Source organism: Ambystoma mexicanum, chromosome 6q (assembly GCF_040938575.1).
Source record: "Ambystoma mexicanum isolate Mex_15411 chromosome 6q, UKY_AmexF1_1, whole genome shotgun sequence".
NCBI lineage: Eukaryota > Metazoa > Chordata > Amphibia > Caudata > Ambystomatidae > Ambystoma > Ambystoma mexicanum.
This window is the reverse complement of record NC_090937.1, coordinates 1,401,641,954-1,401,669,573: the sequence shown is the minus strand read 5'-3', so window position 1 is coordinate 1,401,669,573 and position 27,620 is coordinate 1,401,641,954. Positions and strand designations below refer to the sequence as shown.

The 27,620-nt window shown below is 46.2% G+C and overlaps 1 protein-coding gene across 4 annotated transcripts in view; it reads left to right on the top strand.

The window, feature by feature from the left end:
* The window catches only part of HTT (huntingtin), a 2,905,635-nt gene that overhangs the window by 2,069,516 nt on the left and 808,499 nt on the right, over positions 1–27,620 (top strand). For all 4 annotated transcript variants that reach the window (XM_069632055.1, XM_069632053.1, XM_069632052.1 and 1 more), the window contains 2 exons: positions 1,651–1,864; positions 6,742–6,887. In XM_069632055.1, coding sequence (XP_069488156.1) covers positions 1,651–1,864; positions 6,742–6,887 — 360 coding nt within the window. The remainder of the gene's footprint in view (positions 1–1,650; positions 1,865–6,741; positions 6,888–27,620) is intronic.

Genomic DNA, 27,620 nt, shown 5'->3' with positions numbered 1-27,620 from the left:
CAGCCAGTAAAGAGGTGATTGAAAGATGTTCGGGTGAGACCATGTAGAGTGATGTTTTATCAAGAGTCCCGGCGGATGGCAGACAGTTTAGTGGAGTATTGAGGAGACTGTGGCAGTATTCTGAGAGAGTGCAGTTAATGTTTTGTGTGTATAAGAGAGTGGTACCAGTTGAGTGCAGTGTGGTAAGTGGGTTGATAAGGGTGAGAGAAAGAAAGGTGTGTGAGAGAGCGAGAGAGGGGAATACATTTGGGGGATTTGGGGGATTTGGAGAGGATTTGAGAGTAAGTAATGAAAGGGATTGTGACAAAGAGGGGGGGAGAGGGAAAAGTGTTAGTAGACCTAGTAGTGCGGAGGAAGGAGTGGAGGAGGAAGGAAGTTGGGAGTGACAGGCGGGGGGAGTGTGAAAGACGAGTATATGGGTGAATGAGGGAAGGAGAGAAATAGAGAGAGAGAGAGGGTTGCAAGAGTGGAGAGTTAAAGGTAGTGCAAGGGTTGCAGAGGGGAGAGAGAGAAGTGAGATAATAAGCAAAGGGTTACAGGTAAAGAGAGGGGGTGATGAGGAAGATAGAGTTGCGATGGAGATAGAGACAGAGAGAGAGAGAGAGAGAGAGAGAGAGAGAGAGATCAAGATTAGGGTTCTTAAATAGTAGGGGTTACCTTGCTTTAGATGACTACGTTGCAGAGTGTCCGGGGGTTAGGGACCCCTGGCTTAGGCTAGAGGGAGTTCTCGGGTGGGCCAAGAGAGCCATAGCGCCCCCCCTTAACCCTATTATCAACTGTCCCAGTCTTCCAGTTCTTTAAATCTTGGGCAATCCTCTTTACTCCCGGCCTTGAAAATGTATAACCAAATTCTGGTCCCAGGTTGATTTATGGGGCCAAGGTAGGGGAAGAGGGCTTGGCCTGGTGTAAAGTAGAATTCTTTATTTGGAAGCAAGTTCTGTCACTTCCTATGTGCATCCCGTTTGCAGCTGTTCAACTCATTTTGAGCCTTGTATCTTTAAAGGTAAATGGTATTTGGCGAATAGTTCTGTTATTGAGAAGTACTCTGTTTCCTCCTGCTTTTACTCTTTTTGAATGTCCTATTCAAGCAGGGAGGTTGCGGGTCTCTGAATTTATGGGCGAATAGCGTGTTAAGTACTTTGGAGAAAAATCCTGTATTGATAGAGGATTTAGAGCGCACCCCTGCCAAGGTCAAGAAGATAATATATGAAAATGATTGGATCGCGAATAGACATTGCCTCCAGACTTATAAGATCTTTGAGCACTTTTCCTTGGATATAAAGCCTTATAATTCTACGCAGAAATGTATGATAAGACATCCCTCTAAAAAATGAAGAGAGTTTTGTTTAGGGTAAAATTAAACTTGCTGCTAACATATGATGTCATAAGTGCTAGGAATAGAGCTCCAAATGAAGATGGTTTTTGTAGGACTGTTTAATATGGTGATGGGTATGGGTGGTAATATCAACGGCTGAAGGGTAGGGCGGATCTGCTTTTATTCTGAAATCGTTTTTTGAGTATATGCTTACTGTGCATCTTTTTCACATATTGTGCAGCCACTAATACAAGGTTTAAATACAAATGATTGTGACAATTTTATGTTGACCATTTTTTTAATAACTTTTTTGCTGTATTGTCATATAATTTCAGGACTTTAACTTGAATCTGTTAGCATCTTGCCTGTGCTTGGGTGTAAGCAGAATCTCAGGAGAGCAGAATAGTAGCCTTTTTGAAATTGCACATAGAGTGATGCTAGATCATCTGACGCGATTGGTTCAGCAGCTTCCGGAAAGTCATCAGGTTTTCCAGCCTTTGCAGTCATATGAAAGCACAACCTATTGGAACAGTCTGAGTGATCTCTTTGGTAAGTATAATGATGCATGACCTCTTGCCTTTTCTTTTTACTTTTTCTAATGATATCTTTTGATTGAAACTATTAATACAGACAAATGGCAACTGTAACCCGATTTAACAACATTCTACATCATTAATACACCTTTAAGAAAACTCATTAGATTACTGGCCCTGTAAATTGATTGCATCATGATTGGTTGTACGTTTTATTGGTTGTACATTTTCCTTTCCTAACCTAGTATTGCTGCTCATCTCTTCTCCTGGTATTCTACTGATGTTTGTCAACACACCTCTCAAAGTTTCTGTGTACACCCCCTGTTTTGAAGGAGCAACTCATCCATGACCCTCACCCTGTCCGTTTGTTTACTCCATGAAAATAGGAGCATCTCTTCCATTCTCCATTGAACTGCAATATTCTTTTTTTCCCTTAATTTCAGAATTGTATCCTCCACATGCAATCCACAATTGTTTTTTTTTTGTCTGCACAAACAACAGCAGTGGCAAGGGGAACATGTCCTCTCCCCAGTGGAGCATAAAATGCACACACAAAACCTACTCAGTCAATCCTCTTAGAATCACTTATTGGAGCATCTGGTTTGGGCGATGTGCCTATCCATTGTAAATAACCAGTCATGCAACACTCCACAAAGGCAAGCCAATGTTTTTTGTTCCGGACAGGATTCAGACTAAATTGGAGACAACCATTGATAGACTTCCAGAATATCATGCGATTGAGTAGCTTTTGAGCATTACATCATAATTGTTACAGCGAATGTACGTTATACCGGTCCATTTCAGGTTCCACACTTATAGTAGCATCTGTCTTGCAATATGGGAAAAACAAATTATAGGTCATATGTTAGTCCTTGGCAAGGAATTTTCGAAATTCATACCATATATCCCTAGGGTGCGACGACAATGGCTTCATTGAAATATACGGGTCTTCACACTCATTAATCCATGTTAACTCTCTCAACCATTCTCGCTCATTCAGAGACTGTACATCTTTTCCATCTCATTAGAATACAACGTTTAGCCAGCATACACCCTATTTTTTAGAAAATCCCTCAGACACTTTTCTGGGATCCCGTCCCACACCCCGAATAGTACATTTATGGGTGATATCTCTAGTTGTTTATTCACTACCTTGGATAATATGGCTTAGGTCTGGTCCCAAAAACGCTAAACTTTAGGGCAGCTCCACAGCATGTATTTGTAGTGTGGATCCGCGATGAGAAGTACTTTGGTATCTACAGAGCGGCACCGCTCGTTAAAAAGGTGTGAGTGCATTTGAAGTTGAGAAAGGTAGACACAGAAGATGGGTTGAAGTTATATTTATTTAACCCAAGTAGAGAAAGGGGGTGTGTCTTCCGCATTTGTTAAGAGTTGCACTTCTCGTAAAAAAAAAAAAAAAAGGTCCAAGTGGAGACGTGAGCAGTGTGGATTTTGAGGATCTTGATGTCTGGCTATACATGTGGAAGTTCTCTAAGGAGGAGTGTTAGTTGGTGGAAGGCACTTTCTTGCTATGTATGAGGATAAAGACATATGGCTTCCACTTGCCTTTGTTGGCTTGCATAGGAGAGAGTGTGACGTGTGTGTGTGATGGATGTTTGCTTTATGTGAAGAAGGGAGATGTATTGTGATGTGGTGAGATCTAGAAGGATGGAGATGTGTTGTATAGTGATTGGGATGGATGTAGAAGCCTGGTGATGTAAGAGTGAATGTTGGCTGTGTTTGAGAGAATGTTTGTGGGAGTGAGAGAATGTGTGCGGATAAGGTTCTGAAGACAGGCATTTGGAGACACCCTGCCTGGGTGATGGGGAGCCAGTGGTTATCTATGTAAGATCTTGATGTAACTGACTGAAGCTTTAATATAGGAATTATACGGGAATCTATCTGCGAGCCTGAATATCCCACTTCATTTCAATAACAAAAAAGAAGTGAGTCATCTGTGCAAAGGGTAAACAATCATTGCTACCCAGCCAGTATAGAGAAATTGCATTCAAACTTGAATCCAAACGGTGTAATACTCCACAGGTTTGTTATAAATTAGGGAAATAGGCGGACACCTGTAGGGTGTGTTGGGCACCTGGATTGCTATTACATATTTATTAGTATTGTCCCAAATTGAAACCTTTTTGGACAGAAGTGATTCATACTGTTTTTCAAGTTCTAGCTACAACCTTCCCTTGGGATCCGTGTGAGGTCCTCCTGGGTATTCCGATTGAGCAGGTCTATCCATTGCTCTCAGTGAGTCACAAAATCATAACCAACTTATTCCTTTAAATAAAATTGGTGATTGGGGCTAATTGGAAGAATATGGAAGCTCCCAAAAGTAATATGTGCTATCACAAATTGTGGCATAATTTAGCCACGGTAAATTTGTCAACAAACCTGTTAGAAGGCCTGGCTGTTTTCAATAATAGATGGTAGCCCTGGCTGAGTTTTATAGCATCCGATTGCAGGGTGCATTTGTGGCCAATGCTGTTTGACTGCCTAGGTGGGGAAAGTAGCTTTGTTACAGCTGTGGTTTGTGAGTTACCCCCTATAAATGTGACGGACTAAAATACTAGTGTCTACTCTATATATGTTCACGTTATTTCCCTATTGGACCTTCCTGCTTATTTTCTCTTAATAGTTTGTTTTATTTATACTCTTACGTCCCGTCCCCTTTCCTCCATACTACATGCGCGTGCCTTCCAAGGGATGGGAGACTGAACCTTTTTCACGCAAAAAAATCTTATTCCCATTTAAATTTAGAGGCCCACAGGGGTGTGGCCCTGGGAGCATGCGCTGCCCTCACTACACCCTCCGACGCCACACCCCAGTCCCCTTTTCCCCCCCGTCGACAGGAACGGGACGAATTCACCAGCACTCCTGGTTTTGGCTTCGGCCATGTAATTCCACACGCGGATACTTCTTCTCTTGTCTTTTTTTTGTCATTTTATAATTCAGGTACTCGGTCCTCAGGAGTCAAGCTCCTCCCGGCGCATGTCGACTTCTACAGGGTTCAGCAGGTGTCCATCCTGCAACGGGCTCTTCCCGACTAAAGACCCCCCACGCCCTCTGCCTACAGTGCCTTGGCCCCGACCACGGCTGGCAAGCTTGTACCACGTGTAACTTGCTTTCCTCAAGGTCTTTGAAGAACAGACTGGCCAGGTGGGGGGAGCTCTTCCACAGATCGCGTCCAGAGGACCTAAAGGACTTTGTCTTTTGTCTACCATCAATCCAAGCCCAAGGTAGGGCCGCTCTTTTCCAGTGCACCCCGCAAGGGAGACTCCTTCCCAAGGACTCGCCCGCGCAGGACGGGCCGCTCAGGTCCTTGTACCAACACAAGTACCGAGGCTGTATCAGCTACCGGATGAGAGGCCCAGGGATCTGTATATCCTCCCGGTGATGGTGGTGAGGGACCGGAAGGTTCTTTTACCAGGTCTTCACCCGAGGGGCTACGCACTAATACCGGCAACATGTCCGAGGGGGCACCTTTACACAGTTCTAGCGTCAGATCCGCCGAGGGCGAAATGGTAGGTCCCATGATCCACACTCAAGAGTCCTGGACAGGGTGGGGCCCAGTGACCGAGCAACACGATGCAGGCACGTGGAAGGCAGCTCGACAAAATTACTGCTGTGCCAGAAAATTCAGACATGCGGCCGACGCCTCTCCAAGGAAAGCAGCAGGTGGAGGAACGTGTGTCAAGGTGGGACTGGTGTCAACCAGGTATGTAGCCTACAGCTTACCCTTCCTTTGTGCAAGGCAGGCCCCCGCTACGTCCAAATGGGCAGGGCACGCAATGGCTCCAGCAGCCACCCGCTACCCCGTCAGTATCCCCTACCCCTAATCCAGCCTGCGAGGACAGATTCTTTGAAAAGTTCCTCGGCTCATGAAGTCTCCAGAGGTGGGGGTCATCCTCAGGGACGCCATCAAGGACTTGCTTCCTCCAGTGGCTCCGGCGCCGCAGGCTCCTGTACATGCCCCTCTGGTCCCTATTCAGCCTCAGCAGCCCGCTCCGGCCCCCCAACCGAATGTGCAGGTGGTTCCGTACCAGCCTCCGCTGCAGTCAGCTCCGGTTCCCGCACCACGGCCCATAGCTTCTAGTACTCCCCCTCCGGTGCAGGACCCTCCTGACCTGAAAGTGGACACAGATGAGGAGGAGGACCCCGACACCTCATCTCCGGCCAAGGCCTTCCACGAATGTCTGGCAGGGCTGGCAGAGTATTTGGGCCTTCATCAACCCGAGGTCGAGCAACCAGCAGAGGGGGTCCTCACAGAAGTCCTCACGCTCGGTCCCGTGGCCAGAACGGGTATCCCGATGCAGAAGGACATAGTTGCCATGGCCAAGAAGGGTTGGCTCAAGCCCCACTCAGCCCAGCCAGTGAATAAACGCATGGATGCCAAGTACAGGCAGATATGGGGGGGGAGATACACTCTTGCTATCGGCCCATCCTCAAACACACTCCTCGGTGATCGCTGCGGCATCACTGTACTCCAAGCCTCAGTCGTCCTCAGCCGCCTCCACTGTGGCGCTGCTGGGCAAAGAGGAGATGATCTTGGAGGTGTACGGGAAGAAGCTGTATTCCAACGCGTCCTTGCACCTGCGTCAAGCTAATGCGGATGCCCTGCTGGCAGCTCTTAACCTGAGGCTCTGGCGGGAAATTGCAGATTTCCTCCCAGAGCTTCCGGCACAAAGACGATCACGATTCAAGGCGGGATAGAATCAATATGCCACTGTCTCTCTGTTGTTGTGAACATGTTACTGTCTCTCTATATTGTTGTGAAACGTAAATGTTGCTACATCTGTGCACAAAATAATAAAATACTTTTAACAACAAAGTATACTTTTTCTGTTCATAAAACCTTCTAAAACGGCTGTTAAACATGTATTTTAGGTGATCCTGTGTTCTATCAGTCTGTGATAATACTCTGCAGAGCGCTGACCAAACACGTGCTGTCACTCTCAAAACTACCAGCATCTTTCCAAATCCAGCCTGATCAGGAGCCCATCATTATGAAGTTTGTAGTGTTGTCGCTTGAGGTAAGATTACCAAACGCAATATAACCACTTCCTTTATAAATGTATTCCATAATCTGACAGCTATTTGTCATCGCCATGCTGATTTATGTATAGAGTAACATTGAATTTTAGAATTTAATTTGTCACATGGTCATATATCTGTAAGTTGCCTTGACGATTTGAGTTCATGCGAGTAATATAATTTACCTGGCATTTGCATGCTGTGCATTACTCACAACCAGCCAGGCCCCATATAAGTCCCTTATTAACTATTTGTCTGAAAATAACTTGCACATTTTCATGACAAGGAAAACATTACATATTTGAAACACACAACAAAGTCTGACTGTAAATATGTTGTTGGCAACTTGCCTATCTCAATAAATTAGGGTTATTCCTTAAGGATACATCCAAAGAAAATTGTAGGTCTACTCTTTGCTTTTAAATGTTTTTTTTTTAATTGGAATTCTCCATCAAAATGTCTCAATTTTGCTAGCATTCAGTGTGTTATAGGTTTGCACGTTTTGACCATTTCCCGTCGGCAGGCTGGGTATACTTGGTATAGACTCAACACAGCAGTTAAAAGAAAACTACACCACCAAATGTAGCCTATCTGCCACTTTTTCTGCTATTTGTCATATAGCCAGTTAAAATGTTAAGCCTAAGCTCTGCCTTCAAGGCCATCTTAATATTCTTTACTACATGCTTGAAAAGAGTCCTCTGGTTTTTGTCCTACTTCATTTGATTTAGAATCAGTTGTTACAGATGCAGAAGCTTTTGTTCTATTTTCAGAGGCACCCTTGCCTGCTTTGTACCCCCTATCGGTCATGACTCAGTACGAACCCTAATTCTTCCTCCTGGAATCTTAATTGGTATAAATAAACCCAGAATATTTCCGCCCATGTGGTGGATCCCTGAACACATCGACCGTTGATCCATCTTGCTCGGCATCTGGTTGTCGGCTCCGGACCTGACGTCAGGAGTCATATAAATACCTCGTCACTACGTCCCACACCTCGTTCCTTTTTTCCTCACACTAACACGCTGCTTGGGAACACAGGCAAGTCCTCAACACACTCGATGTTTTCATCATTTTTTGCTTTTCCTTTCCTCGATGAGAGATGTCAGTTGCTTGGGTGTCGGGTTTCAAGTGGTGTACCGACTGTGGCACCGAGATGTCCATCACTGACCCAAACGAGTTGTGTGTCTGGTGCCTCAGCACTGGTCACGGGACTGATGGGTGTCTGTTGTGCACCAAAATACAACACAAATCCCTACACGATTCCCCTAAACAAGAAAAGGTGTCCCTGCCACCGTCTGGATTTCGATTCATCGACGGATAAAGGGAAGCCGTTGGTGGGACCTTCCACCCGCCAAGAGTGGGAGGATTTCATGTCCTCCATGCTGGACATGTTTAAAAAGCATGCTGCAGTTGGCGCGGCTAACCCCCCCCACAACCCATCCTCCCCTCAATGCAGCAGGCTTCGGAGCCAAGAGAGGCACTCATGTCTGACAATGTCGACGCTGATAAACGATAAATCTTTCGACTCCGAAAGGGGTTCATTGTAAGCTGGGTCAACCCTGTGCATCCAAGGATGTCAACGCTACATTGTCTCAATCCCGATAAACCCCGACATTCACCATATCGGTGCCGGGAGACAAACCCTCAACAGCTGTCGAGAAAACCAACCCCGGTCCGAATTCTTTGATACCGTGCAGGTGTCCTCGGCGGTAATGACGCTGATGATCAGGGCGATGCCGACCCCATTTACAGGAGGGGTTGATGTTAGACAGAAACCTGTGCAGTTCCCTTAGGGACCACTGCAAAAAGTTTAAGACTACAGGTGTTAGCAGTAAACCCAATTGGTAGCAGTCTGGGTACCACCCAGATTTACCTGGTAGCTTTGGCTGAGCAGTCAGACGTCTCTCAAGAAGAGTTAGGCAGTATATAGAGTATACACCATAGGGCTAAAAATACAGTAGCACAAGCAAACACTGACCAGAGCTTTGGTATAAAAGTATATCATTATTTATTTAAAAACACAATTGTAACAATACACTGGCACTAATATGTCAAGCAAGTTCAAACACAGTCACTAGAAATATATACACCTCCCTAATTAATTATTTGACAAGTCTAGGTTAAGACACCACTTATTTAGCAAAACAGAGGTGAGCGTGTAACCCTAGATGGCACTCCAATAATTTGTTTAAAAAGGGAGAGAAAAGGCAGAATATGAAAATCACACAGTACCAACACTTTTAAGAACCCACAGCAAATCAAGAAAGGCAAGGTCTAACGTAGAGCCAAAAGTTCATAGGCCAGGCCCACTCTTGGAGAGAGCAAGGCGGAATGTGCCCAAGATCACACAGTGGAAATGCACTCAGTCTTTGCAGGAAAGTCAAAAAGAGGTTGGATCAAGTTAGAAAGGTAATGTTAACAGGTCCTAGGTCACCCCAGGATAGAGAGTCAAGGATTTACGGGACACCTTGGACAGTCTGTTGCAAGGGAGACCAGGCGGGACACAGTACCTGAAATGGTGAGAAAGCTCCAGCGGGGACAGTTGTTCCTGCCAGCGGGTGCAAGTCGGGGCTTCGTCTAGGGGAAGAGAAGATCTCGACGTGGAGGAAAGCTGGAGGACGTTGCACTGCCAGAGAAGAAACCAGCAGCGGAGTTTCCCGGTTAAAAGGTACTACCCTTTTATTCGCGGTAGTGGTGAAGCGTGGCTATCCGGCCACCAGGGTGCTTGGCACGGGCGATTCGACCACGAGACGATCCAGGAATGTGAAAAAGGCGAACTGGTTGGTCCCACCAGCTCAAAGGGAAGAAGACTCTCCTGGAAGAAGATCTTCTCTGTTGTCGGGAAAGTGGTGAGTTTCGTCCAGCAGGGCTCCACCGGTGGTGTCGTCATTGTAGATGGCTCAGCTTCTCCCCTCTTCGGATTCTTTAGGTCCTGTGGGGACTTCTGAAGTTCCAGTCCCCAAAGCCCTGCTTTTATGCAGAAAATCCCCATTCATCAGCCTAGCTGTCAATCAAACATGCTAAGTGGTGAGCCGAGTGGCTCACCACTGGGCCAATCACGCAAGAGTGCGACTTGAGTTGCCAAAGCAACTCAGTCCAGGGTGCCTATTCCCCCCCTCCCACGAAGCTGTAGACCCAGACAGAATGGCACCACTTTTGGAGGCTTCTGTGTAGAAGCCCGCCAAAAGTGGAACAAAAGGCTCGACTTGGGTTAGGGTTTCAGAGGCGAATTCAAACGCCATTTTAAAACCGAGTCCTGGCAAAAAGACCCAACCGGGGAATAAATATTAAATAAATAACCCGGCGGTATCTTTAACATTGCACCAAAAAGTGGTGGGTTTAAAATGAATGGGAAAATCCCAGAGGGAAATATTCACGTGGAATATTTTGTGTGGTATCCACTGCCACCAGCCAGAAACTCGAAAAGGGGGGACTGGACAGTGCCCCCTTGGAAAACAGACCCAGGGGCAATCGAATTACCCCTACCAGTACTGCCTCAATATGATGGTTTTTACTAGTTCTGTTCACAATGTAAAACTAGTAAAGCCAATGGTGACTTTACATGCCCTGGGAGACAGTTGTCAGTCCCAGGGTATGGAGTCTATGTTTGGGGGTCACTATGACACCCCTGTGTTAATGCACCGAGGGTGCTGTGTAACACGTATACCAAAAACACATGAAGCCCTATGGAGTAAAAGACCCGATAGCCCATAAAACACATTACATAGTCAAAGGACATTTTCAAATCATGCCTAAGAGTGGGAGAAAAAGAGTCTCACTCTTAGCAGGAGAAAAAAATAAACCCCAAAAACCCAGCAAAGCTGCTGGGTGACTCACTAGGTTTGGGAAATAAGCCTTTACAGAGAATTATCCCTAACAGTTGATTATTTTGATGACCAAAGTCACCTTTTCCAACTGGCTCAAGGCCTCCATGAAGCCAGTGTCCTGGGTACCTCCCCAGATCTCGAATTCCACAATCCCAGCCCTATGTCCATAATAAGTCCAAATTCAGGGCTTTGGTAGAAAGGGTTATTGTTACCCCAGGATTGCATTAATCTCTGGGGCCGATACAAGATTACCTTACAGATATCTTAGATGAAGGCCTCACCACAGAGCGCAATAAGCCTTTAAACCCTGCCATTGCTGATCCATTAACAATTATGTAATAATAATAATGTATTTCTTATATAGCGCTACATACCCATAGGTCTCAGGCCACTCAAATAACAAAAGACATTATTATCATATCCCACAAAGTGGTTCTCAATTTATCGACCTCTGAAGGATGAAACGCTGAGTTGACTCTGCCGGGCTTCAAACCTGCCACAGCAGGCTGTACACACATGTTGGGGTGAGCACTTAGCTTGCTCTGCTATCTGACCGGCTATGTGGCAGCACCCTTGTTCTATTCCCCCCGTCAGCGCTACCATTTCCAGGAAATATAGGTCGGCTCGAGGAGACCCTTCATTCCTTTCATCTCACCCTTCCCCAGAGGGGCTGGTTATGCAGGCTGCCACTGTCTCATCTCGACCTGCATCTTCCACTTCCACCCTGCCTCCCGACAGGGAAGCTAAAAAGGTTGATGCCTTAGCAAAGAAAGCATTTACCTCGGGCAGTATGCCCCTTAAGGCTACAAATGTGGCAAGCAGTTTTGCGAAATACTCCTTTGGTTTATGGACATCAGTTGAAAATGCTGTGCAGCATGTCCCAGAAGGTGAGATGTGCGAGGACTTCCTACAGCTAGTGGAGGATGGGAAAGAAGTTGGCAGACGGTTGCTGCGAATGGGCCTGGACATTGCCGACTGTGTGGGTCGATCTATGATGTCAGCAGTAACGCTAAGAAGACAGGGCTATCTAAAAAATCTGGTTTCTCCCCTATGTCGAAGTTAAACTTCTGGACATGCCTTTGAGGGTGATCTTCTTTTCAGCCAGAAAGCAGATGATTCCTTCAAAAAATGTAAGGAATCCATAATCACTGCTAAGTCCCTAGGCCTAGCTGCACAGTCGGCCAAACCTGTGTTCAGGATACAGGGCTACATGTGGTATGGTCCTTATGGCAGGAGAGCGCAGCTCCCACCGGCCAGGCAAGGGCAGAAGCAGAGCGGTTCTCGCACTCTGGAAGCGGCGGAGGGGCTTCTAGAGGTCAACAGGCAGCAGCGGCGGCCACCCAGCCTCTGAAGCTGCTTTGATGTTCCCCTCTCACAGCGCACAGGTTGAAGGACGTTTGACGGAGCATTTGCTCCAGTGGCAGGGAATTACTACTGGTGCCTGGCCTCTTCAGCTCATTCAGTGGGGTTATTGTTTGCCATTTGTCAGAAAACCACTGGACAGACCCCTTAATCCCCAATCAAACATGGACAGGAGCTCCAAGACGAATTCAAATCCCGGTTGTTGAAGGGAGCCGTGGAAGAGGTACCTCTCGGGTTGGTATTCCCGGTATTTCCTGGTACCTAAAAAGGGAGGAGGATTCCGTCCCATTCTGGACCTAAGGGCCTTGAACTAGTTCTTGAGGAAGGACAAATTCAGGATGGTGACGTTGAAAGAGATTATCCATGCTCTCGAACTACAGGACTGGCTGGAGTCAATAGATAAACAGGACGCTTATTTCCATGTGTCCATCGAAAACAAAGGAAGTTCCTAAGCTTCACCATAGTGGATATATACTATCAATTCAAGGTGCTTCCCTTTGGTCTAACCTCCGGCCCAAGGGTCTTCACCAAGCTCATGGCGGTAGTTCCGGCTCACCTCAGGAGATCTGGGGTCCATGTATTTCCATATCTGAATAACTGGCTGATCCGAAGGAATCAAATGATTGTCCCAAATGATGCCAGTCCAGAGGCTCCAATTCATTGGAGCAGTCCTAGATACCCATAACTTTACAAATGTATTACTGCAAATTCTATATATATTGTGCCTTGTAACCTGTCCTGTAACCTGTCCTTAAGCGCCCTTTTAATCCCGGGTCTGGAGCGCTATATAAATAAAATAAACAAACAAACCCGGGTAGGAAAGGCCTTCCCTCTCGTGGAGAGAGTAGTCAGCTTGACACAAATGGTCGACTTGTTCTGGAACCATACCACTCTACCAGTGGCTTCCCCCCCCCCCCCCCCAGGACTGCATTTTTCTAGTGGCAGAGGCCAGGTTGTGCATGAGATCTCTGCAGTGGCTCTTGAGGATCTCAGTACCTCAAAACTCTCTTGGATCTCCTCAGGGGGTCCACGACCTGTCCTGGTGGGCGGATTGCAACAGGTTTTTGGCGCAGGAACCCTTCTGGCCTTCCTGGCCTCAGACCTGAGTGGTCACGGATGCATCTCTAAAGGGTTGGGCGCTCACTGCGAGGATTTGCAGGTGAGCGTACTCTGGTCAGCAACGGAAGCCAAGTGGCACATCAACAGGCTGGAGTTGCGAGATATAAGGCTTTCCCTGAAAGCATTTGCCCAGTCTCTTTGGGGGAAACATGTCCTTGGTCTGATGGACAACAGAATGGCAATGCAACAAACAAGGTGGTGTGCACGGAGGCGATGATGCTTTGGTTCTGGTTGCTGGAGAAGCGCGTCTCAGTCTCGGCAGTTCATCTGGCGGGCACAGAGAACAACTTAGCGAATGCTCTAAGCAGTCATGGCAGTCTCACACGAGTGGGAAGTATGCCAGGAATTCCTAGAGGAGGTCTTCCCTCTCTGGGGTACCCTAGCATTGGATCTGTTTGCAACAGGGTCCAACAGGAAATGCAAACAGTTTTGCTCGACGGAATTCCCAGCGAACAGTGCACTTGGGGATGGTTTCTGGTGGATTCGACCTTCCCTCTCCATTACGCGTTCCCTCAGATTCCCATCATTCCATGGGTTCTCCGGAGGTTGAAGAGGTTTCGAGCAACTATGATCTTGATGCCCCGAACATGCCGAGGAGAATGTAGCACTCTGACCTCTTGGATCTGTCCACATCACTGGTTGCTTCGGCGTCCGGCTCTCCTAACCCAGTTGGAAGGTTGGATAATCCACCCGACCCTGGAATCCCTCGACCTACATGCATGGCTCTTGAGAGGATGAGATATGGTGACTGGGACCTCTCTGAGGAAGTACTTGAGGTATTGCTAGCTGCATGCAGACAGTCTACAAGATCATTGTACGCATGCAGATGGAGAAGATTTGAGGTATTGACCCCATCTCTTGCCCCACCACCACAGTGTCACAGGCCTCAGCAGACCTTCAGGTCACCATGGTCAAAGGTTATTTAACAGCCTTGTCTGTGTTTAAGAGATCTCCGGATAAAGGTAAATTTTTATGATCCCGGTAATGGCACAATTCCTAAATGGCCTTGTAAATAAGCTGCTGCCAACTCCCTTTGTTGTCCCGGATTGGGACCTTTATCTGGTACTAACATTTCTGATGACGGCTCCATTTGAGCCTATGCATACATGTCCATTAAGACGTCTTTCTTTGAAAATAGCCTTTTTGGTGGCTATTACATCCGCTAGGCGTGTGAGTGAACTGCAGGCCTTATGCTGTAAGTCACCCTCCCTGCGTTTTTTCCGGGAGAAAGCCTCACTCAGGGTAAACCCTGTCTTTCTTCCCAAGGTTGTCTCAGAATTCTAACTGTTGGAACATATCGACCTTCCGGTCTTCTACCCTCCTCCGCACTCTTCTAAGCAGGGGGAACGTTTGCATCGCCTAGACCCAAAAAGGGCGTTGAGTTATTCTATTTTGAGGACAGCTGACTTCAGGGGAGCTGAGCTGCTCTTCGTGGCCTTTTCCTTAGCCTGTAAGGGCCTGCCCATAACCAAGCAGACCTTTTCCCGCTGGATAATATTCTGCACAGCTCAATGCTACCAATCCTCTAGGAAAGAATTACCAGCAGGCATCAGGGCCTATTCGACAAGGGGAGTCTCAGCATCAACAGCTTTACAGAGGGTAGTCCCTGTTCGGGAGATTTGTTGTGCTGCGACATGGTCATCCCTCCATACTTTTGCAAAGCACTATTGCCTGGATGTGGCTCGTATAGCTGATGCCTGTTTTGGCAGGGCAGTGCTGCAGAATTTCTTAATATAACTTTCTGCCCCCCTCCTTCATCTACTGCTTTGGGAGTCTATCATATGAGGAATTTGCGGGAGAAAAGTAATCCGTTGAAGGAGAAATTACTTACCGTAATGTTCTTTCTATGGATTCTTCTCCAGCATATTCCTCATCTCTACTCCCATCCATCCCCACTCTGAAAGTCAGTGGTTGGGGCGCATCTTCTCTTTCACGTTGGCTTAGTGACGGTCCTTTTTGTCCATTTTTGTCTTTCCTGCCACAGGTTTCTTTAAAAAATAAAGTTAAAATAAAAAGATTTTTCTAACGCTACTTGTAGTGTTTGTTGCAATTGTTCCTCCTCCAGAGGTCTATAATTAAGGCCACATTAGCCCGTTGGTTCTCCCTTTTTTTTCCTATGCAGCGTGGTGTGCTCAGGGAAAAAAGGGGGAAACTGAGGTGTGGTGCATCGAGACAAGGTATTTATACGACGCCTGATGTCACGTCTGGAGCCGGCGACCAGATGCCAAGCAAGATGGATTGATGGCTGGGTCGAGGTTCACTACGCCCCCTGTCGAAAATGTTCCCTAGCAGGAGAACTGGAGGGAATATCTATCAGATGAGCAATCTGTGGGAGAAGAATCCTTAGAAAGAACATTACGGTAAGTAATGTATTAACCATTTCTGTATTAACATAATACAAATTGTATTTAACCTATTTGGATTTTATTTTTCAGCACCTACCTGCCCCAAGAATACCTCAGTATGCTTACATGAACATCCTATGCCAGAGACACCGATCATAGACAAAAAGACAGACAGATTGGCAGTCTTACATATGTCTTCTTTCTATACTCCTTTTACAAGGTTGCCAGTCTCTAATTGGTTCCCAATAATGTCTTTGCATATTTTTTTGCAATCCTCAGTTATTTCCCAGTTTACCATATACTTCAAGCTATATCAGCACTACTTCCAGACTCAAGGTACTTTCTAAAACTTATCAACACCACTCTCCAATTCTAGACGTCTTCTAAGGTTTTTCAGTACCGTATTCCAGCATGAGAATCGCCATCGTTTCAGTACAGTATGCCAGTGATTCCACCTCCAGTTCCAGATGATGGATCACTGGTTTCCAGCACTCGTGCTCTTCGAATGGATAGTGTCTTCCCACAGATTCCTCATCTTGGATATAATACTCCACCTTGATCACAAACAACTTTTCACTATTGGGGGGCACCGTGTTACATCAATGTCTGGACCTCTTGACGCAACCACTTCTTGATGCCTGACGTGATGTTGCCGGCCATATATAACTCCCACCGCGCCCATTGACCTCTGTTATTTTCCTTCGTTCTCTCGGCATGCTTTGCAGAACATCACCTTGTTTTCTCAAAAAAACATACATTATAATTTCTAAAATGTCCTCTCCCTTGACCTCTGGGCTTAAGTGTTGTGCCAACTGCAATGCAAACATTTTGTTAACTGACATGCACAGTATATGTTTGTGGTGCTTAGGTGTTGAACAGGACGTTGTAGAATGTATCTTGTGCCAGTCAATGACCCCAGAGTCACTCAGAGAGAAGATCCAAATTGACACTTGGATGCTCGACTTCCAAATCCCTGAGCACCTTCCAACCAAAACCCTGAGCACCTTGCCCGCAAAACACAAATCTTCAGAAGGCAGGAGCTCAGAAGCTGCCCAGCTAAAAAGTGTCCAGAGAGGACTAAAAAGAGGAGCAAGCAACCAGTGAAAATACTCCAGCCGGTGTCTGAAGCAGCTACCCATTAGAGTGGTGTGGCTTGATGCCATAGGGTTTTTTTCTCAAATCTTTTCTGCTCTATTTTTACCTCCTGTTTTGCCTTGATCCGCAGGTGGAGGCCACAGGCATGTTTAGCCTCACATCAAGGGCAGGAGCCATTAAGGCTGTGGCAATGTGAGAGCTGTGTGAAGTCACAGCGGAACCCATCGCCTCGCCCATCCTGTGGAGACAGGGGTGCCTGTGAGTGGCCATAACTACAGCCACAGCTGTAGCTTGCTGCTTCCATTGAATCCGGAATGCGGTTTGGATGTGAGTCTTGATGCAACGCTGGTGGATTCTGGGGAAGGCACCTGTAAGGTGCTTGGTAGGCACCTATTGGACTAAGTAGCCATTGCAATCACTTTTGGTGGATTTCCTGACCATTCTATTTTTTCAGAGTGAAAGGCTCATGTACTGCACTGACTGAGCCGCAAGCGATTAAATAAGATCAAGAAGGACACGCCAAGTGTATTTCTGGCAGTTGGAGTAGTGAGCAGGGGGAGAGGCAGCAGCCTACGTGTGGATGGTCTGCCTGGTCACATCAAGCAGTTGCATATGTAAATCGAGAACACACAGGAGACTCAGACTCGAGTAAGGACAGGCGCAGCCTGAATTCTGTCACTTCCCTCCTCTGCCACAACTGGTTTATGCAAATATACTTCAAAACACAAGAGGTGATGGCTGGAAGGTTTGGAATACATCCTAACCCCTGGCAGTGCTCTAAGCAACCCCCCAGACCATCAGTGAAGGCAGGTGAAGAACAATGGTCTGGTGGGATGCCTAGAGGTTAAGATTAATTCAAAACCTTCCAGCCATCACCTCTTTTGTGTTGCTGTAGTCACCCGAGTGGGACGTGTATGCCCAGATGTGGGTCCCGTGCCTGCTGGGCCTAGAGACCCATGCTGCTCCTCACAGATGAGGCCCAACCAGGCTGAAACATGTTTGGGGATGATTGCGGTCTGGTACAGAAGGGATGTGAACAAGCAGTTTGGGCTGGGTCCAAGCCTGATTTACATATGGTATTTCCCCTTTTGTTCTGGCTTGGAAGACGAAGATCGATGGTCTGGAGTGTTGCCTAGAGCAAAATCAGAGGTTAAGAGTAATTCAAAACCTTCCAGCCATCACCTCTTTTGTGTTGCTGTAGTCACCCGAGTGGGACGTGTATGCCCAGATGTGGGTCCCGTGCCTGCTGGGCCTAGAGACCCATGCTGCTCCTCACAGATGAGGCCCAACCAGACTGAAACATGTTTGGGGATGATTGCGGTCTGGTACAGAAGGGATGTGAACAAGCAGTTTGGGCTGGGTCCAAGCCTGATTTACATATGGTATTTCCCCTTTTGTTCTGGCTTGGAAGACGATGGTCTGGAGTGTTGCCTAGAGCAAAATCAGAGGTTAAGAGTAATTCAAAACCTTCCGGCCATCACCTCTTTTTGTATTGCTGCCCTCATGCTAAAAGGGGCCCCTGTAGACTAATAATGTGATTTACCCCCCAACGAAGGAAACCTGAATAGAGTGGTTAAGAAGAGTTGGAATAGTTTGCCCACCATAATTCAAAACGAGACGTGCACTGTGATGAATCCTGTGGAGTCATCACTGATCCCCAGCCTAAAATCTCCTTGCATGTGGCCAGGGGATGGCAGCAGCTGATTGATCCTGAAGCTGGGGGTGGTATCATGAGGGAGGGTCACATGGGAGGAGATGGCTGTCAGGGAGATGTGGTGACTCCGTCTGGAGAAACGCAATGACTCCATCGGGAAAGATGCAGTATGCTTCTCTTTCATGTGAACATCATCATATCCCTAATCTGGGACCTGAAAGATAGGGTCAAACTGATCAAAAGCAGTAAAAACTCTAATTCTCTAGGACCTGACGGGCTCTCAGCAATGACTTTGAAATCAGATATAGTGCTTTGGGCATCAATCCTTTCGGTGTTTTAAAATATTCTGTTGACCCAATCGATCCCTCCAACTTGGAAATTGGCTCTTATTATTTTGATTTTCAAGGGTGGTGATAGACCTCCCTCCCCCTGAATTACAGGCCAATGTCATTGCTGGATGCTTCAAACAAAATCTTTGCAAAGATACTGATGTTGGAGCTTCAATCTTGGGCTAAACATACTGGTAACTTGGCTCCCCATCAGGCGGGCTTCAAGAACAGTGTTGGAACGGGACTAAATGTTGTTGTTTCATTGCTAGATACCCAAACAAGGGACCAGAAGAGAGCTTTGTTTCTAGCTTTTCTGGACATAAGCAAAGCTTTCGACTGTGTTAATCCTGCAGTTTTGTGGAAGGAATTGTTTAATTGTGGTAGCCCGGCTCCATTAATTAGCATCCTATTGGCCTGCATATGGACACTGGCCTCATGTGTAAGGTTGGACTCTTCAAGGAACAGTGGATCGAGACACCAGGGATTGCGTCAAGGGTGTTTCCTGGCCACGTTTAAATTGATTTCTTATATTAAAAACATGGATTCTTGCTGGTACATAATGCGAACTAACCCCCCACATTTGGGCAACGCCAAAATCCAATACTTTATTTGATTTGATACAACCCTGATTGGCTTGCAGCGTGCCTTACAAGGTATAAATCAATTTTTGTTGGGGCTCGAACTGAACTTGAATATACCCAAATCAAATATCTTAATTTTAAATATGGGTCACTCGAAATGGAAAAACTTTAATTGGCACATTGCAGGCAGGTCATTAGAGGTTGTCTCGCACCTTAAATATCTGGGTAGTTTTATCTACTCTAGTATTGCAAAATTAGCATTATACAGTGAGAAAAGAGCACTATTTCTGTCGGCCGCATCGCAGTTAATTCACTTTTGACTACAGGTATGTCAGTTTTTCAGCCATTCCATTGATTAAGCTCTACAAAGAAAAAACTCTACAATAATCAATTTTTGGTGCTGAGCATGCCACAGTGGATACGCCATGGACCATGCAGGAAGCATTTTTGGGAGAAGGGTATTAAGCCTCCCAAATCCGGTCCCAGTAATAAGAATAAGGTATGAATTAGTCCTGTTGCCACTGGTGATGTTTGTAGAGTGGAGGGTGCTGCAAACATATGCATTAATCCTGGTTCCTCCACATGATTCTCTGTTTGTAGAATTGGGGAACTATTTAAGTCCGGGCTCCTGTAATTCACTGATATGGTGGAAAAGTAAGTGTGAGGACTTACTGACTAAGAGAGAATTTTCTGCGGAGGAGCTCTGCAGGAACCCCAACGAAATTCAAATTAAAATATACAAATATAAATAGATTGAGAATCTGGGACTGATAATTCTTACCTATATCCACCATTCCTTCCCCCATACCGTGGGAACCCGCCTTTATTAGGCAGAGGTCAATCACGAGGCCCAGCGTCGGGCTGGGATCTGCAATTTCAACATCAACCATGGGGACGATCCCAACGTCGACCAAGAACACAGAGGCAGACGGGTTGGACAACCATGGAACCAGTATTGCCTCTAATTTTCAACCTTTCCAACTATCCTTGGACACTAGCAGAGACTAATGTCTTATCGAAAGGCATGACTTTCATTCCTTCTAGCCCAACAGATTGGTTTCAGATAGAAACTGATGTTAGAAAATTCCTGAGAACAATTAGTCTTATAACATTTTTAAAGATCATGAAACGCCTGAATTAGAGAGTGACAGGGTCCTACACCCTCCATCTAATTTTACACCTCAAGATAATACATTACCCAACAAAGTTCTTACTTTCGAAAGAAATGCATCCTTAAAGAATTTGTGCGTCATCCCATGAGATATAATCTGTCTAATGCTGAACGGCTTGCACTTCGTTCACTAGCAAACAAACAGGTGATTATTAAACCTGTCGACAAAGGGGGAGGCATAGTAGTCATGAATCCAGAATAGTATCATATTATGGTAATGGAACTTCTGAATGAGCCTGGCAGCTATTCAAAATTCTGCAAAGATCCCACTGCTGACGTCAAAAGTAATATCCAAGAGATCACGGACTACGCACTACAACGAAACTGGCTGACAAAAAAGGAATGTACGTTCCTTAATACCAGCCAAGGCTCGACTCCATCTTTATACGTCATCCCCATAATCCACACAAATGCTCTTAACCCACCTGGGAGACAGATTGTCGCAGGTTGTGGCACAGTTCTAGAACCCATCTGCCAATACATCGACACATTTCTACAAACGATTACCAACAAACAAGTAATTGAACTATTTAAAGGTAAGGTTTTTGACCCCACCACCAATATGCTGGTCACTATGGACATTAGGCCCTTATATACCAGCATCCCACAGGATGAAGCCATTCATTCTATATGGGATTCACTTATGCAGGCTCCCTAATCTTTTAACTTACCTGTAGAATTTATCCTAGAACTTCTCTCCTTGGCCCTACACAGACATTTCTTCAAATACCAGAAACAATTTTTTCAGCAAACTCGAGGCAGTGCCATGGGAGCAGCTTTTTCTCCCAGCCTGGCTATTATATTTATGGCGTTTTAACGTGACCCTAGCTATTTCAATCCACTTCTTTGTTATGTATGTTTTCAGATTCATTGATGTACTGTCCTCATGGGTATTGTATTTACACCTATGTTAATCTATTTTATGTACAGGCATATGGCCTTGTAGCCAATTTGTTCAATTCAGGTTATGAACATACATATGTTTTTTTGGCTTTCCTGGCTTTTGTCGGTTTGCCTAATTCATGAAATAACTGTTCATTTTTTCTTATTTGTGATTTATTCATTCCAAATTGACTCAAATGGGAACACCCCTTTTTATGTCTAAATGGATTGAGAATAGAGCATTATTAATTTGATATGACTGCTTTGATGACCTCTTTAAATGGAACATAAAAATCTTTGCGACTGTAGCTTCGTATTTGAAAAAACACCTGTCGAAATATTTTAGATCAATGATTTTAAGACTTAAATTGAATCTCCTGCCGACAATGAATATATTGGATATGAGACAAAAGAATCCTGTGGTGCAAAGACAATGCCAATACTGCAGTAAATACACAGAGACAGATACTTAGACACCTGTGCATAGAGTTCCATTCTTTTTTTTTTACCAACTTTATTTTCCTTTTTACTGAAATAATAACTGGTCATTGGTTACAACTTGCATTATGAACATTCTACCCTCATAAAACTTGTATTTCTTGTACTTACAGCCTTTGTATTCTCTCCAGTGATTGGCCTGGTGAACTTTCCCTTATCGGCTTTTCTTTATAACACAACCCCTCCCCCCCCCCGACTCTCTCCCACCCTACCCTCCCTCCCTCGTTGACCTTACCAAAAAACCCTTTAGTTCATGACCAGTTCAGTTCCGTGAGCCAAACCACTTGCTGTAGACCGTTCTGTCTTTTATCGGATGTGAATGTTTCTGAGGATATGTGGTTTGAAGTAGTGAGCCTCTCTTTCTCCCACATAGTTCTGGAGGGGTTCCCATGAAGCCAAAAATTTCAATTAGGTCCCAGCCTTTGTGGCGCAAATGTTTTCCATTGCCATAACTCCCCACACTTTGACCCACCACCACAGTGCTCTGAGACCCTCCACTGTCTTCCACCGTTGGGTCACTGTCATTCTTGCTGCTGTCAGTAGGTGGTTATGAGGGCAGCTCTATTCCCTGAGGCCGCATATTTCCCTTCCACTACTACACCTAGCAGTATTACTTTTGGAGACCATGGTAGGTCAGAGCCCGTTAGGTCTCTGAGGTGGCCCAGGATTTCTTTCCAATACATTTGCATCTTTGGGCATGACCACCACATGTGAAACATGTCTCCTCTTCCCCCACACTGTCGGCAACATTCCGGAGGATACGTGGGGATCATTTTGTGTAATCTATTCGGGGACATATACCAGCGATAACAGAGTTTGTATGCCGATTCTTGGATTGCTGTGGATTTGGATAGCTTATGTGCCCTCCTCCAAATTTGACTCCATTCTTCCTGTGTGATCTCCTCCCCTATGTCCCGCTCCCAATCCTTCATGTATTGGAGGGTATCTTCTTCTTGCGCCCTGTCCAGGAGTTTGTATAGTCTGGTTATCCCCTTTGTGGGTGTCCCCTCCCGTATTGTTAATTCTAGGCCCACTGGAGGTCTAAGCCCGGCCTTTTTAACTGCTGGATGTGAAATCCAATGGCACATTTGAATCTGTGGTTTTCGCTAATGCCAAATCTTTGTTTGCAGTCTTCAAATGATAATGGGGCTCCGTTCTGGTACATATCTTGTAAAGACAGTGTGTCTGCGTCCTTCCACCCTACCCAAAATGTTTTATGAAGTCTGGGTGAGAAGTCTGTTATGTTCAATGGGGGATAGCTAACCCAGCCCTTGTCTGACCTTACTGCCTCGGAGTGCTTTATCCCAGCTCTGTAAGGTCGCCTTAGTGGCCTCCAGTAGGGTGCCCCCTTTTCTCGGGCGCTTGGCTTTAGGAATTATAGCACTTTTAGTGAGATTTCCGTCGCTGTTTGTTCCATTTTCCCCCATCCCGTAAGAGGATCCCAAACTGCCCATTTCGTCATTGGTGTCAGTTGGGCAGCTAATATATACCTGCCTACGTCTGGAACTCCCATCCCTCCAAGAAGCATGGTCGCATCAGGATCCTTCTTTGAATCCTCGGTTTCTTACTTCCCCAGATAAATTTGAACACTGCCCTCTGGAGTTCCTTAATTAGCTTTGGGGGTATCTTTACCGGGATTGATCTTACTACATACAGTAACCTGGGAAGCAAGGTCATTTTTATCGCTGCTCTTCTTGCAAACCATTATAATTCCTGGACATCTCACCTTTGCAAGTCTTTCTGGAGGCGCTTCCATAGTGGTGTGATGTTTGCCTTAAGTAAGTTCTTTACTTCTCTGGTGATTTGAATCCCTAGATACTCCACGGACTGCTTTTCCCACTTTAGGGGGTAGCGTTCCCCCATGAGAGCTATGTCCCCCCTCTTCTCCGTAATGTTCAGCGCTTTGGATTTTGAGTAGTTTATTGTAAACCTGATGTCTTTGCGAACCTCTGTAGTTCGTTGATAACCATGGGTAGTGTGTGGATGGTATTTACCATGTAGAGCATGATGTAGTCTGCATAGCGCGCAATCTTATTTTGGGATTCCCCGCTACATACCCCCCTAATGTTTGGATCTTCCCTTTATTCTCGTCGCGAATGGTTCCTTAGCCATGGCAAATATGAGCGGGGAAAGTGGGCATCCCTGTCGAGTGCCTCTCCTAATGCTGATTCTTTCTGAGTTGTGGCCATTCACTATGAGTTGCGTTGACGGGTGTTGGTAGTTTGATGATACCATCTTAATAAATGTCGAGCCACAGTAAACCCCTCCAGAACCAGTCTTAGGTACTCCCAATCTATGCTATCGAAAGCTCGCCGGGCATCCAGCGGTGCTATTGAGAATTTTTGGTTTCCTCTCACACCCCAGTCGATGTCAATTACTCGCCTGACGTTATCCTGTGTGTGCCTCCCCCTTACAAAGCCTGCTTGGTCTTCATGTATTATCTCTGGCAGCACTGTCGCCAAACGGTTCGCTAATATTTTTGCATACAATTTTGCATCCGTGTTGAGGAATGCTATGGGGTGGTAGCTAGCGCACTCTACTGGGTCTTTTCCTGATTTTAAGGGTAATATTGTGGCTGAGTGTTCCATGTCTTTTGAGATTGCCCCCCTGTCTCTGATCTCATTGAAAAGTCAGGTGAGTGGGGGCTAGCAGCTGTGTGCCTTCCCTCTGGGTAGGGCTGCTATTGCATCGCTCACCTCCTGCACTGTGATGTGTTCTCCTAACATTGCTCTGTGGTGTTCCGTGATCTGTGGCAGTTGTATTGTCGACATATAGGATGTCTGTTCTGCTGTGTTCAGGTTATCGTCCGTCTGCAGGTTATTATGAAATTGGACCATTGTTTCTAGTTTCTCTTTGTCCCCTATTTGCAGTTCCCCCCTGCTATTTCTGAGCCGGGTAATGTTGTTGCGTACATTCTGTTTACGCAGTTTGGCTGCCAGAAATATGTTTGCCATCCCCCCGTGTATGTAGTAGGATTATTTAGTGTTCAGTAGTGCCTTTGTGGTTCTATGTGCGGTGTGATTTTCTAGTTTGGCTCTAGCCTTCTTGAGTTCCTGCCAGGTTCTGGGTGTCTGACGAGACTTATGGAGTTTTGCAGCCTCTCCCACTTCTACCTCCAGTTTTCGTGTTATAAGGGCTTTTCCCTTAATATTGCGTTGCTTGTGCAATAATTTCACCTCTAACTACTGCTTTCCCAGCGTCCCACACCACCCTCCAGTCGACTTCACCGTTATCATTTTCCTGGAAATAATTTTTAATGACTTCCTCCATGTGTGCCCTAAGTGTGATATCCCTTAAGATTGTTTCATTTAGCCTCCATTGTGGTCGGGGTCTGTTTTCCGTCCCTTCCAGTTCTATGTGGATCGAGACTGGGGCATGAACGGAGAGGTACTCCGATTTCTATCTTCTTGACGTAGGGGACTAATGTGGAGGAAACCCAAATCATGTCTATTCTAGAATATCCCTTATGCACTGCTGAATAGTGTGTGTATTCCCAGTTGTCCCCTTGAAAAAACCACCACGTTTCCACCACCCCCTAGTCTCTAAATAGTTTTCCCAGGGTCTGTCTGTTCCTCTGATCCGCGGCAGTCGGGGGGGGGGGGTGAGTGTTTTATCTAATTTTGGGTCCATCACACAGTTGAAGTCCTCTCCCATAATCACCTGGCCCTCACACCACCCTCCCAACTACTGGAGCAATTTGGGGATGTACTGGTCATGTTTTCGTTGGGGATATAGACTGCTATGATTGGCCTTTGATTGTACCCTTTACTCCCACGTATCTACCCTCCTCATCCTTTGTCATGTGTTTGTGGAAGCCTAGGTCTCTGCTGCATAAAATTGCCACCCCTTTTGTTTTTGTCACACTTAAGGCAAAATATTGAAGAGGGTATGTAGTGCTTCGCATTCTTTTTTCATCTTTCTAAAGGAGGTGCGACTCCTGTAGGATTGCCATTGTCGTGTGCATCGCCTCCAATCTGCCCAGGATCGCTCTTCTTTTAGCGGGGGAGTTCAGCCCCTGTAAATTAATTGAGACAATGTTCACTTCCTCCCTTGTACCGTGGGTTAGGGTTATTTACAGGTCTCACCCCTCGCTCTATTCGCTGTGACTTTTGTCGATCTGAATTTGTTTGTTTTACCCCCTTGATGCGTTGGCTCTACTTTCTTCGTGGCTTTTTGGTTCTGTGCTCTCTTTTTCCCTGTTCCATTTCCCACCCCTACCCACCGCCTCCCCCTCCCCATTTCTGGGATTACATGAGGCCTGGGCTCCTGAAGAGCCCCCTGCTGATCAAGAACGGGCTTTGGGCCTCTATATTTCCCCCCAGTTCACAAACTGTCAGGAATTACACTTTACCTGAATCTGCATCCAAGGTATGTGACCTCCTACCTCCGTGTAGGCGCTTTTACACATGCTGTGCGGTCTGTTCAGGTGGGGCTGGCACTTCATGCATTGTCCATGTTCTAGGCCTTGTTCGGCCGCGTTGTTCCTCCCCTCCCTCAGTCTTGGTTCTGTTGTGAGCTTCCAACTTTTCCTGCCTTCCCTCTTCTTTGCTTTCTCTCTGTTGACCATGCCCATGGTCTGTTAGGTGGGCCTGTGTTACGCTGCGGACGCACATCTGCCTCTGGTTGATCATCTTCCAAGTGTAGTAATGCTAGTCCCTCAGCACAGTTTCCTATTCTCCTCGGTTTTCCTTCCCATGTGAATGATAGGCCAAACGGGCGCGTCCATCTGTATTGGATTTGCTGTGATTGGAGGGCTTTCGTAAATGGCTGCATTAGCCTTCTTTTGTGGAGAGTGACCAGCGCCAGTTCTTGATATAGCTGTATGCGGGTGCCATTAATCGTAAGGTCCCCATGTGTTCTTGCTGCTCGTAGTATGTCTTCTTTCAGACAATATGAGTACTTCGATATTGTCAGTGTTCGGAAGCAAAAGTTATAAGGAGGGAAGACAAGAGCAAGCCTTGGATATGAAGAAAAGGGGTTCACCCAGTTTCCTCAAGCAGAACACAGTACCTTATTCCAATGGTGTGGCTGGCGCCCTGGCAGTTGTTCCTGTTGGTTTCCCGCAGACCCACGATTCCTGGAGCTTCGTTGTGAAGGAGGACGTCTGAAGGGGGTCTGCACCACACAGTGATGAAGCCGGCAGCAGCGACAACGAATAAAAGGTGCGCTGCTTAAAAACAGGAGAGGCTCTTCAAATGGCTATCCGGACCACCACAGCAACGTGCAGCGAATTCGACCAAGGAAGAGGATCCTCTGGCTATGGAAAATGAGGACTGGATCTTCTCTTAGTCATTGAAGGGTAGATAGCTCAGGACTGCAGCAGGGCTTTACCGGGACGGGGTAGTTGCAGCAGCCGTTGTTCTCTCTGCTTCTCTTCGGTTCCTTGTAGTTCCAGTGGCGACTCTGACTTCTAGCCCAAGAGACCTGCCTTTTATGTGCAAAACCCCCATTCACACAGCCTGGCTGTCAATCACCCAGCAGGGGGTTGTCCAGCCCAGACAACCACCTCAGCCAATCATGGCAAAGTGTGACTTGGGTTTCCTAGGATACCCTGTGCAGTGGATGACTACACCTCTCCCTCACATTAAGCCCACCTAGACAGCCAGGCGCCGGGTGGTGGGCTTCTGAGCAGAAGCCCACCAAAAGACAGTGAACAAAGAAGGCGAACCGAGTTTGCCGCGCAAAGTAAAACACAAGAAGGACTTTAACAAAAAAAAAATGGCGACTAAACCCAACTGGAGCCAAAAGAAAGACGATTTGGTCAAGCGGGTTTATGTTCCAGCTAATATAATAGCCAAGAACAATACCACGTTTATCTAATATAATCGCGGTAGAAAAGTTAGGGTAGATACCACTGCCACCAGCCAAG